The 13,779-nt window shown below is 38.3% G+C and overlaps 1 protein-coding gene across 3 annotated transcripts in view; it reads right to left on the bottom strand.

Annotated features, from left to right (window-relative positions):
* The window catches only part of vipr1b (vasoactive intestinal peptide receptor 1b), a 48,627-nt gene extending 41,282 nt beyond the window's left edge, over positions 1 to 7,345 (bottom strand). For all 3 annotated transcript variants that reach the window (XM_078938238.1, XM_023950180.2, XM_023950181.2), the window contains exon 1: positions 7,038 to 7,345. In XM_078938238.1, the coding sequence (XP_078794364.1) occupies positions 7,038 to 7,091 (54 nt within the window). In that variant the 5' untranslated portion in view covers positions 7,092 to 7,345. The remainder of the gene's footprint in view (positions 1 to 7,037) is intronic.
* Positions 7,346 to 13,779: the final 6,434 nt, after the last annotated feature.

Raw genomic sequence — 13,779 nt, 5'->3', positions numbered from 1 at the left:
CCAGTGGTCTTTTAATACAGATTTTGCTGCTGTCAGGCAAAATAAAAAAACTGTAATGTCTTTAAGGACATAGTTTCTGCAGACCGAGCAGGACTGCCTTCATTTCACAATATCCCTTTGGTTACAGCCCCTTACAACCAGTGCGATGTACAGTGTTGAGACAGATTCTAGCTCAGACTAGCAAAACAAAAACGTACATGGAGCTATTTGTCTATGCATTGGAATGGAGCGGAGCAGGAAGCTGGTGATATATGTACAGTGCAGTACAGACCAAAAGTTTGGAAACACCGTCACATTCATTTGAATGAGAAGGTGTGTCCAAACCTTTGGTCTGTACTGCACGTGTCAACCACAAGCTTTTTCAAACAGCATTATATCGCCTGCTCCTCATTCACCACAATTTGAATAAAGAAATACTTAGAATCTTAATTTTCTTTATATATGTCCTCCATCATGAGAAAAATACTAAAAGACAGTGTTAAAAACACCAAAATCACTATTTTCATTGAAATGGGTCTTAAAGAACACGCTGGGAAAAAAACAGAAAACACATTAAAATGTTCTTTATCTGTAACAAAAATGACAGGAATCCATTTAAAAAAAGGAAGAAGCTGCCATCATGCAAATGGATTGGGAGGTGGAAGGAGAGCCAGTGAGTAATCTGCTGCAATTGTTCATCTGTGTCAACAATGGCTGAAAAATGCAGGCTGACGGCCGCTGGCAGAGAGCCAGTGGGCCAATGAAAACATGTAAGGCAAACAGCAAAAGCTGGAGAAGGTCAGAGGAGATGAGCAGAAGAAGGAAACGGAGAAGTCAGCATGAGGCAGAGTGATTTCATGAACTCCCCAAGAGGATCTGCCCCCTGTTACCCATACCGCAATTCTTACAGCACTCGAAGCAGTAAAGGTCACGGTGAGTGGAAAGCACACAGGGTTGCGACATTTGTACAGCTCATGTTCTCTAATTGTTTTATATAGCAGTCTTTAAAGTCTTTGTCATGAACTCCAGTCAACGTGGAGCTGACACGGTTCACTTCTGAGGAGACAGAGCATGAGCTTCACCGTAATATATGTGAGGCAGAATAAAGACGGAAAATCTGCATTTAAACCTTATACACTCCATTAAACCTGCAGAAAGCATCAAACGTATTTGAAATGCAATGACATTTAAATGAGTATAGTCAAAGAAACATTTTTGTTTTACATTTTTGCTTAGGTAATTCACATAAGTCTTCAAATTTCATGGTATATTAGTATTCTAAAAAGACATCTTTTATTATTTTTCTAACTAGAAATACATTTTTTTAACAAATAGTGCAAAGTTAGGCATCTAGTTAGGCAAAGTTAGGCACAACATCCCTTATTTTTGAAAGGACTCACAAAGAAAATGTCCAAAAAGATCCAAAACATTAACTATTTGTGTAAAAATGACCATGTCTTTGGTTAAAAAAAATAATATTTGAAACAAAATGGCTTGCTATTTGTTTGCATAAAGTGGCAAGATCACTAAAAATGTAATTGGGATCTAATTTAGTAATCAGAATTGGTGGTTGTGCAGACAATTTCTATTCAAAAACAGATCAAGCACATCCTGTTTAAGTAACTCAAAGGCTCCAGCATGTATTCCATAACAATAAAATATTTGTCTTTGACTGGAAACCGGCTCAAAATCTGGCTGATTTCTATTAGTTATTATTAAGACAATCTTATCCATCTACTGAAAAATAATTTTGACCACTAGAATAAGAGGAAGTCTCTGTTTAAATTCTTTAAATCCATTTGACTGGTTAAGAATGCACAGAGCTGGAAACCTGGTGGTTTATGAGCAGCAGTGTAGCATGTACTTCTACTTCTTTGCACCTTTTCCCTCAGTTTAACTCACTGATGCACTCACATTCACCCTGCATGCTTGAGGTCATCCCGACTTTGCCACAACATTTTCCACAGCCGGATTTGCTTGGGGGCTGATCACAGCAGAAAATGCAGTGCAGCTGCAGAGAGGTGGAAGTTAAATCTGCAAAATACCTCCTTGAAGTGAGAGGTAAATCTTGGAGTCATCTCTTTTAAAACTCTCATTTTTTGATCAAATACAGCAATAACTGATCAGCAACACCTTTATAACATATTGTCCTTATTGAATTTCAATTGTTGAACTTTTATTTCAATATTTTAGCCAGACAAGTAAAACTCCAATCATCTTTTGATTTATTGTGAAAGTCTTCCCAGTGGTCTTTAAATTATGCTCATGTCATTTTTAGCCACAATCAAAAACCCTGTGTTGTTTTCTAGGACATTGTTTCTGCAGAGCATTAGGAGTTCATCAAAAATTCGCCTCTGAATTGTGGACGCAGAGTACGCCAGAGCTGTATAATTCGCCATTTTTGTTGCTCCGGTAATGTTAAGTTGGGGTTGTGAGTGGCTGTAAGCTAGTTGGACAGAGAATAAACAAAGGGATGATGAAAAATGAGAAAAATGTACAAATAACTTGCTAAATACACCAAAAATAGGATTATTTTTTTTGTATATGATTGGAATGGGTCTTTAAATAAATGGCTAACAGACCTATTACTTTCATTTTTGCTTTTTCAAAGCAACTAATGCTTTATTAATGAAAATAAAAACAGTGTATTGTGTTTTTGAGAATGAACAACATTCACTTACTAATTAAAAATGGCTGTCAGATAGTGATTAGATCTCAGAATTTAGAATACACAACTACATTTTACTAACTTTTCCCGCAAACCTTAAATTTTGTGAAAAACAAGAAATACTTGAAGCAAGTTTTTCATCTGGGTGGGAAAATAAATGTTGTTTGTTTCTAGTTTTAGGCTTCAGGCTGCAAGGATCAGGAGTTTTTCTTTGGAGTAGAGATTCATTACTTCACATAAGCTTGTATTTTTTTAAATAAAGCCAGAATCACAGAAAACAATCAGTTCTAAAAAATCCTGGAACTGAATAATAGAGATGGCCAAAACCCTGAATGTTTGAAGAATCAAGATAAGAGAGATTTTTGCCCAAGACAAAAACAACGGTCAGCTTCCCCATGCTGGAAAAATCCATAAATTGGACGATAAATCAAACTGTCAGCTCCAAACTATGCAGATGATGAGCATACTTCTGTGAATCCTCAGAGATTGAAACGTACAGAATCTGAGTGAGCAGAAAAATCTCATAAATACCTGTCAGCTCTGATATTTTGTTGGCAGCTCATCACAAAGGCTGACAGGATGCCGCGTCTGTTTTTTGTACTTGTTTTCATTTTAAAATCACTGCCAGCTCTGCTGAATTTGAACACAAGATAATGATCAAATAGAAATTGAAAGAAGGTTTTGAGGATCATAAAAAGAATGGCCCCAGCCTGTGGGTGGTCATGTGTTACATTCATCTTGATGGATGCATCAAGTATGCACCTCTGCATTCATGTTGTGATTTATCAACCAGTGAGCTATAGAGAAAACACGGCGAACAAAAACAAACCGAGGAAATGTGGGTTTCTTTAAAGCACTGATGAAATCTGGTGAGGTGTTCGGTAAGTGTGGATTTAATCACATGAAAGGTTGTACCTTGTATAACAATTGACGTCTTCTGGCTTTTAGTTAGACCCTACATTTTTTGTGCAACCAGTTGAGGAGATAAGGTGACACCCACAATCCCAACTCCATTTGTTCCTAGCCAGGCAGAGATAATCAATTGTTTTTCACAACTAAGCAGAGACAAAATGGCTGAGAGCAAAATTTCTTAGAGGTGTTAGCACCCAAAAAACATCCAAACTTCTGTTATGGCAGCTTTCATCTATTTGTTGGGAGAGATAAACATACAAATAGAAAACATGATTTAAGAGTTTTGCATTTAAAGACCCACTCCAATGGTGCTTTTAACATTTTATTTTTTTGTAATTTACTGATGATGGAGGACATAACGAAAAAAATTACGGTAAGCATAAAACAACATTTCTGGGTGTTTATTTTTTCAAATTGTTGTGAATCAGGAGCACACGCCAAAATCCAGTTCAAAAGAGAGTGTATTTGTGACATAAAAGATATGCTGCTCCTCTCCATTCTGATGCATCCACTTGTAAATATATAGATCAATGTACGTTTTCATTTTCTCTTCCAAACTGGTACCTGGCTCAAAACTGTACGACTTGATAGCTCCAATATTGCTCCCCATTTCTGTTGCATCGGTAATGTTAGGTTTGGGGTGTGAAGCTACAGACACACCGGGTATGAGACGCAAATTTAAGGATGTCCTAAACTGGGGTACTTTTATACACATTTAGCTGACAGTGTTCACACTAGACATGCAAGGAGGACCTTCGTCTTTTTCTTTTGCTATTGTTTATAGCGCATGTCCGCCACCTACAGTCGGGAGAGGCTTGGTGTGAAAAGCTGTATTGGTGCAAATCTCACAATGCATTATATGAAATACTTGGTGTCATATAATTCTGGCTGTGCACAAACCGCAATTATTAATTTCTCCTCCATTATCAATTTTCAAGAAGTTTTGTGAATCAAAACGAGGAAGCGTCCATAAGTCACTACCAAATCTGAGCCCTAATTGGTCAAAGTTTAAACTGGTTTGACTTGCAAAGCATGTTCAATGGCTGGCATTTTGAACACGGAACCCAAAAACAGTCATAGAAACTTGCGTACCTGCAGCTGAGTTTTAAATGTACATTTACATATGTTTACATAGATTTTTCATTGGATGAGCTCCTTATTGGCTAAACACAACTGATCCATGTAATCGCAGGGTTTCTAGAAAACCAGCAGGAGGCTGGCGAGGACTGGAGTTGACACCCCTGATGTAAACAGAGAGCTCTCTAATCCTTCTAATGAACTACTGGCACTCTGCTGAAACTACATCCTAGAAAACAGCAAAGGTTTTTTTGTTGTTTTTTATGGCTAAAAACAGCATCATCATAATTAGAAGACCATGGGAATGCTTCTAAGATATATTTAAAAAAAAAAGATCAGAGTGGGACTTAAAGGAAACACGACTGCTGCTAATTGTTGAATTTCAATTCAAACAATCCTATAATTTAAGTTTAGTAGTTTCACCAGTTGTTTGTTGACTGCAAAACCTCAGTGGAAAACAAAGATATCAGAGTTTGAAATGCAGCCTGACTGGCATTAACAGTTATGAAAATGCATGACATTTCTCCAATAAATGAGGAGAATTGATGTTCATATCAGTGAGAAGCATCCAGCTGAACCTTTTTTTTTTTAATCAATCCCAACCACATAAAAACTGAACATATGATGGAGAAAATCTGTCTTACAGAGAATTTACTCAACAGATAAATACTGAAGGATCGCCCCGATTAAGATTCATGGTGTGATGCTTCACTCTGCATGTTATGCATCAGACTGATGTCCAAACCGCCTTTATCGTCTGTTGCTCTGTGGATTCCCTTGTCTTCTGTATGAAAAGTTTGAATTTATCTGCACAAACCTTGCCGATTGTTTGTTTCAACGTGCATGCAGGTGCCCAGCAACAAAAAACATGAAAGGATGAGCTGATTCAGCATGAAGCAAAAACGTTACTGCATTAATTCTGGAAACTGTGAGTAAAATTGGTGTAAAGAATATGCTGATTTAGGGAAGTGAAGACAGCCAGGTCCGGCATGGTAATCTTTCAAATGAGACACCCTAAAGCTAAAACAGGAAGTAAAAATGTTTAGATTAAGATGAGCTTTATTTATTCAAAAAGTTCCTTCTGGTTTTTATGGTTTCATGTATAGAAAGGTTGCCACTGGATGCCCTTCCAGCCCTCCGGCTCTGCAGCTTCGAGGTAAATCAATACCAGTGACATCCAGCCACTATTTAAGCACTCATGGGGTTTTCTGGGCAGCCGTCAACACCACGTTTACCTCTCCATTATATTGATGAAACATGTCAGGGTGTGTTATTGCAAAGCATCCAGCCAGGCCTTTAGAAGGGAAAACCGTGTAAGAGCCACTACAGATACTGTATGTTAACAGAGGATGGTTCTGGTTTATCTAAAACACCATGGTGGCCCAGATATCTGAGAGCTGTCAGAGGTGAGGAAAGACTTCTTTCCTCCCTGTTCTGCCAGGAAAAAAGATCTGTGATGGACGAAGAGGAACCACACTGAGAGCTAAGTGACTGAAAGTAACACTATATAGATATATATATATTGAAGTGAGGAATGCAAAGAACAGCCAATGAACATAATTCACATTTTTATGTGCCTCAACTTGTAAAAAAAGAAACATTCATAGCAGGACAGCTCTTGTTTTAGGCACAACGGGGCTTTCCAGTATCCCAAGAACTGAAGTTTGTATAGAAAAAAAAACTGTAAAGCTTTAGTGAACATGTTGCTGTTACTCCAATTTTCCTGCACTGCCACACAAACACGCTAACATAAACAGAAAAACAAGCAATAACATTAAAAATATTTGAAGAAATATTGGAAATGAACTTATTTAGGGCACAACCTAAAATAGCAATGTAAAATTGCCAAAAATGGGTTACAATATTCCTAAAACATGTCAAAACAGAGAAAAAAGTGTGTTTATCTTTACCACAGATTCCAGCAGCAATATATTTATTGCATGTTTGATATGTTTGGTCTCTGCATTAAATTCATTGTGGAATAACTTAAACACTGGAAAAACAGTCAACCAGCAGAAACATTTTCAGTTGTAATGATTACGCATATATTGTGTACTTTTAAACAAAGTGGCTTTGATTTGAGCCGTCTGTTTGAACTTGTTTAACAAAATTACTAAGCATAATTTTATTGGAGTTGAAAGAATTCACTTCAGATGTGGTGACTCAACAGAGATGAGTTTGGCTATAATAGTCATTTTTTCTTTGAAGGACTTGTGAACAGACAAGACCCTTGAGTAAGTCAACAGCAAAAAAAAAAAAAAAAACTTTTTTCTTTTACTTGTACAAGGCTTGAATGAGTTTGCTCATGCATATGAATGAAAACAAGTACATGCAAGTATTACCTTTACGGAAATAAAACTGATGTGATTGCTTCACATTTTTTGTGGAAAAAAACACTCACTTTTGGCAGAGATCCGTACAAGACCAGCAGATAAAGTAGCTGTAAAGAATCCATCTTTTTGCCGTGTTAGTCTTCAGATTGACTTTAGATGACGCCAGGTTTTCTTATTGCAGAATACTCCTGGTAAATCCCCCTGCGGATGCGCTCAGATGTGTGGGTAAAACCCGGCTTCGTGCGCTCAGAAGCCGCTGCTGCCGCTCCATCGGACCGCGCTCCTGTCTGTGCGCGCGCTCCTCCAGCTGGAGAGCTGCGTCAGCTCCACTCCAGCCGCTCCTCGCTCATTCACAACTCCACAAGCCGTTTGTCTCAAACGACTGTTAACAAGCCTGTCAGCCTGGTGCTTGTAGGAGGGCGTGTCTCTCCGGGAAACACGCATGAGTTCTTGTTTAATTGCGTTTTGCGCGCACAATCCACCCACAGAATTAAAAGTGAGACTAAAAGGAATCTAGTTTTTGGAGCAGGCAACCTGATGAATTTGATTTGACAGGTGGAAGAAACTTGTTAGTCTGACCTTGAATATCTAGAAGAAAATTGCAGAAGCCAATAAGCCATTCAATGATGACCAGTGAATGATTCACTCCCACCAAAACATTTTTGATTATTGTGGGTTTCCCTTCTTGGCTATTACATTTAGGTGAAAGACAAACAAAAAAATAAAATTATCTTATATGAGTAGATACAGATAAAACGTAATAAACGTACGTATAAAACGAAAAATACAAAATGTTGTCAGTGTCAAACACACTGTTTGTGATGCAACTTGACACTTAAATAGCCATTTCTTCTTTTTTTTCTTAGACGTTTGTGCTGAATGTTTTTCTCTGGATATTTTTAATGTAACAAATTGTTTTTCTCTCGATCGTGTAGGTTTTGTAAATACTAATATTGTTAATACTTTTATATATATATATATATACGTCTCAAATCAAACTTTATTTTTCCCCTATACGCATTCTTGCCCTCATACGACTCCACTGTCTTTAAGATTTATTTCAATTAAGACAAAACACAGAGCTTGTTGATTTAAAAAAATACTGCAGGCTTTTGAAATCCATTTTTTAAAACATTAATAAGAAAACTTAAAGAAAGAGAATAAAGGCAAACCTGTGCGGAAATTCACAATATAGCAGGTTTTTCTTTATTTAAGTGGTAATATCTTGGCTTTGTTTACATTAAAAATAAAATGTAAATAAAGCTTCACACAAATGCTGGATATTATGAGGCATAATGTGCTCATTTGAAAAGATGATGGAAACTGTTGTCCTTGAAAAAAGTGGAGTTTAAAGTAACATTTGTTCTTTACAAGGAACTGCTTTGTTGCTGCGTACTGTGAATCAGCCGTAGCTCCAACACAAAACTCGTATTTGCACAGGAAATTTCAGTTAAAAAAAGAAAAAAAGGTCATCTGATTACTCAAAATAATAGTAAATCATTAAACAAGGTGTTTAGGTTTTAGTTTAGGTTTTATTAAAACAGTTTTTCTTGCATTTGCCCTTGTGTGGTGTTAGGCGTAATTATTAAACCATAAAAACAGAACATCAAAGTAGAAAAAACGATCTCCATTGGTGGCCAGTGAAATTAAACACGAGGTTGTTTACCACATGTGTCCTGCAGCGTTTTGACCCCCAATGGTGCATAAAGCAGATCTCAGTAAATACTGTCAGCCAATTCCAGATATTTACGAAGAAATAACAGTAAGAAGATAAAACAATCATAGTTAATATGAAACTAAGTGCTGAGTGATCAATAAGGTATTTTACATAGTTTTTCACTTAATTTATCAATCTTTAACAAAGAGGCAAAAACAACTGAGAGGAAAAGCTTGTAGATCCAGTACTTTGAGTTTTATTTTGTGAGACAACTGCTCAAAGAAAGACAGAAACAGGCAGAAACTGCAAGAACACATCAAAATGAAGGCTACAAATGTGCCTGTAGACTCATGCATCACCTTTCCTCCCCCCAGTCTGCTGCACTCTTCCTCTGAAGTCACACAAATGCACTTTTCCACCCACAACTGTCCATCTTCTTGCGTCGCAGGCAGACGTTCATGCCCCTGTCACAGCTGATTGACCACCACTCACCACTGACTGGACCCCACAGCTTCCTCTTCGGTCTCTGTGGGGGGTTCTTCAGCATGATCTTATAAACAAGCTGGACTCTAGTTTAAGAGAAATGAATCAACACAGGTGGGGGATGGACATAATCTTTCAAACTGCAAAATTCCAGGCTGGATCTAATCTGTTGAGCCTCTTTTTGCTCGAAACGTAACAAATGTGCAGCAACACTTTGAATTTAAGGTCTGTCGTGGTAAAAGTAGCAAACATATTTTAGTGAGATCATTACGAAGTTATGAGATAAGATTTACTGACTTGGTTACAGTGTTTTGGAGTCTATGTTCAAACTGCTGTTCATGCATTAGATATGAATGAGAGTAAAGTTATTGGACATGCTCTCTTGTTTACGTAACTTTGTTGAACTAAAATAAAATCTATATTTATGTTTCTGTCTGAAACAGAACATACTTCAAACATAAAAGTTTTTTATAATTTTAAAGTATAAACAGGGTTTTTTAAACTTTGGTCTTCAAAGCCCCCTAGAATGACGGATTTCCACATTTCTCTGATCAAACAATCCTAGCATTTCATGAGGAAAAGATAAACCTTTGAGTCTTCTGGGAATATATAAGTTCACTTCTTCCACCTTCCCTTCAAGGAATTATTCTAACTTTATTTGACAATTATTATATTTAATGGAAGTGTGTGTGTTTCATGTATAAGTGCAAATACGTCTAATTATAATTATAGGAGCCATTATAGTGACAAGAACATAATAATTTAAATGTATTTTTGATCAATTTATGAGTTCACATCTCAAATAAATTTGCTATACCTATGTATTTCTATTTTTTGAAATTTTTCCCTTGTTTTTTGAAATTGTTTGAAATAAACCAATTTGTCAATCACCCATGAAAACAGTTAGTCACACCAGTTGTGACAGCTTCACTCTCTGTGCCACACTTTCCATCTTTTGAAAGTCAGTTGGTCCAGATCAAGCTCTGTACCTTGCGTTTGGTCTGTACTCAGACTGTCTTCAACCAGACATTTCTGTTTTGAACCAAAGCTTGTAAACAAAACCATGTGACCAAAGATCTCCTCTTAATTCAGCCATGAATTAAGAGGGCGGGGTAAAGCAGCGAGAAAAGGAATAATGGAAGTATTTGCAATCTCTGCCTTTGCAATCCTTGTAGGAAAAGTTCAGTTAGTCAAACTTTATATTTCCCTGACCAATTTTGATTTTGTCTCACCGTAAGGTACGACTCTTTTTACTTGCTACTTTGGTACGACAGAGGCATGCTCCAAGGTGGTTAGTGGGGAGATGACAGCTAAGAAGGTACTCTGATAAGTGTTTGTGACATATAGATTGACAGGAAAACAGCGTGAGAAGCAATGTGCATCACGTTAAAAGTTGTTTTCATGAGCCTGCATTCATCCAACAACATTTCAATGAGTTGCTGTGTCTCATCGTTGCTTCACGTTTCTCTGCGGCTCATCGGTTGCTTCCGTTCTACTCTGGTTGCATCCCGTAATGCCCGGCTACGGGTGGCTGTTTTGGTCCGCTACAAGAACAGGCCTATTCAGACTGAGGAAACTCAGAGTGAACCGGAGTTCAGTTTAATTGGAGATGAATCGAGACCACCTTGAAAGATGAGCCTGAAAGTGGTTCAGAGGAAACCATCTCTGATTCATTTTAAGGTAACTTACTGTGTCCAGTCTGAATACCCCCTAAATTTATAAACACAAATTTGAAACATCTCCAAATGCAACGATGGTTTTGCTCTTAAAGCAGATCCACTTTCCATTAGTTTGAATTTGTAACAGCAGCCGCCACAATAACAAGTAAAAGTACGGCTGTCATTATGATCTCTTGCTGTTGTGTCCACACAATACGTTTCCATTAATCCTCCTACTGCCGGGAATGTGATCATCAATGCAGCAAGCGTTCTCTCTATTAAAAAAAGAACTTCACCCCTACCCCATCCCCCAAAAAAGGTGAAGGTGAGCTTGTGCATGCCTGTGTGTAAGAGCACCATTGTCAGCTTTCGATTCAAACACGTTTCATCCAGCTGAGCCTGGTCAAAGTGGACAAAGCACAAAAAAAAATACTGGGAGCTATTTCTACACCAGAAATATTTCACACCTGGACTCATTCCTTTTGTTATCTCTAAACTACTAAAAAAATAAAGAGCATGGCCTTGTTGATTCAGATAAAGTGTATTTATTTTCTAAACCTGAATTTAGAGCAAATTAGTTTGAACAAAGTAAAAGTTTAGAGGAAAAGTTTTTCAATTAGCTGCATGGAAGAGCTTCCAGATACCATCAAACATCACCTGAGTTCAGACTCAAAATATCTCAAACTAACTGCAACATTTTTCGTGCACTTAGCCTGATGTTTCCTAAGATTGTAGCACAGCACACAGAAAATACACTGAAGATACAAGAGATGTGTGAAACAAGGAAGTGCAGAGGACCACAATTTCACTTCTTTTCTGATTATTTGTTCTCTCAGCAGGGATTTTTCATCAACAACCCACCTTAAACAATTTAAACAATTACTTTCACACACTGTTTAGCCAAGAAGTCATAAATAATGACATGACTTAATGACTTAAAAATTAAAGTATTTACAGAGGCAAAAAAACACAATGAAGCTTCTTCTGACATATATTTCAGATTCAGTTTCCAAATATACTGTCTTCTGTAATGTGTCAGCATGCATTTACATCCTGCTTATGCTCCCTTGGTTTTCCTCGTTAAAGGTGTCAAACACGCTTTCACAGCGTCAATGTAGTTCAAAGCTGCTGGAAGAAGTGAAATGCAAAACAGGGGGAACAAGATAAAAGGGGCGCACCATGATGACAGCAATCATATTGACAGCCAACTTGATGTGCTCTCTGCTGAGGTGAAGCAGAGCAGCGTGGCAGCTGTTGTGTGCAGCCACTCAGCTGACATCTCTCTGTGACTGCACCTTCTCGTTCTTGTCTGTCCACAGGTGCGGTTCATACAGATGCAATTACTTTGTAATTTTTAACTTAACAGGAATGGGTTCTTTTTAATTTTCAGACTCGGCTTACCGGTTCTTTGAAAATAGTCGAATTTGTTAACATCTTTTTGGGTTGCAAGCATTGAAAGCCTCAAAAAGATCCCCCTAGAGCTTTTTCTCAGAGCCGCATTCAACACATTAAACACTCAATTGTCATGGTGCCTCTGTCAGCTTTCCTCCCCCTCCCCCCTCTGGGTGGCTCCTAATGATTCCCAGCTGTGTCCACTCACCTCAACACCGACCAGACCTACTTAAGGAGATCCAGAACCAGCATTCATTGCCAGTTCATTGCCCCTGATGGTGCATAACCTGGTCTCTCGTCTAGTTTAGGCCAAGTCTTCGAGTTCACGTCTACCTTTTGTATTGCCTCGCCTTCAGGACAGTCTGACCCCGAGTGGACACCTGAGTCACCGGATTACCTGAGCCACAGAACCTCTCGGAACACCAAGAACCTCCAGCCTCGCCTCGAACCATCACTGACCTCCAGCCTCGCCTCAAGCCATAACTACCTCAAGCTACTTCCAGCAACTTCACCTGCTGCTCTCCAGCCTCCAGCCACATCAAGATCTCAAGCCATATACAGTCTCACAAAATGCACAAGTTGTCTGAAAAATCAACCTAAACAGCTTTGTTAATAGTCTGTGTGCATTTGAGGTTATAAAGATTCCTATAAACTGAAACCTTTGTGGAAGTTGGGAAATATTCCTTTTTAACCAAAAGAGAACAGTGTTTTTTAGGAGACAATTGCCAATTTAATTCATTAGCGAAATAGTCCTTTTATAAAAAAGAAGTTTTGGGTGTAGACTCAGTGATCTTTCTTGCAAGGTCCGACCATTTCATGCGACACTACAGAATCATGTTGAACAGCTGAGAAGGACGTGTAAAATGCAGGTACTTGTGCATTAGCATCCCACAAACACCATTCCATCCATCTATTGATTCTCTAAACCCACTTAATCCCTTTTGGGGTCATGGAGTTGCTGGAGCCTATCACAGCTACTGTTGGGCAAAGGTGGGGTCACCCTTGCCACACACACACACACGCATATATAGGGTCAACTTCAAGTGACCAACTGACCCACAGCGAATATTTGGTGCTTTATGATGAGGGTGCCATCTTTTTCTACTCCTCTGTTCTGCGTTTGCTTGAAAACAAGCTCAGAGGTAATCCTTTTGTTTGACAGGTCAGTGTGACAAAACTCACAAGCACAAACAGCTGCAACTTGTGAAAACCTCTTACCCTAAAATAAAATAAAAGTGACATTACTGCAGCATCTGTTTAGGAGGATGAATACAAATTCCTTTCTAGCCCTTGAATGAGCTTTTAAGAAGTGCACTAAGCAGTCATAAAACCATTTTAATAAACCATGTACTGATGCCACAGAGTGCTGGGAGCGATGTGACTTGTAAAAGTCAGTGTCACTGTATCCTCCTCCACAGATACTCATCAGAGCCTCCGGTTATTCTGCACGTGCATCAATGTCAGGGAACCGCGGAGAAAAGCTGCATCCATCAGTGACAAAGAGCTGCTCTTCAGTCACTCCTTCCAAGAGAGAAATCAACCCACCAAAGTCTTTTGTCAATGCGAATATCACCTCTCAACTTCCTGAAATATTCCTTTCAGAGTTCTGTTATTACAGCC

The sequence above is a fragment of the Oryzias latipes genome, chromosome 20, assembly GCF_053564925.1.
Source record: "Oryzias latipes strain Hd-rR chromosome 20, Olatipes_Hd-rR_3.1".
Lineage (NCBI taxonomy): Eukaryota > Metazoa > Chordata > Actinopteri > Beloniformes > Adrianichthyidae > Oryzias > Oryzias latipes.
This window is presented reverse-complemented; position numbering and strand designations above follow the sequence as displayed.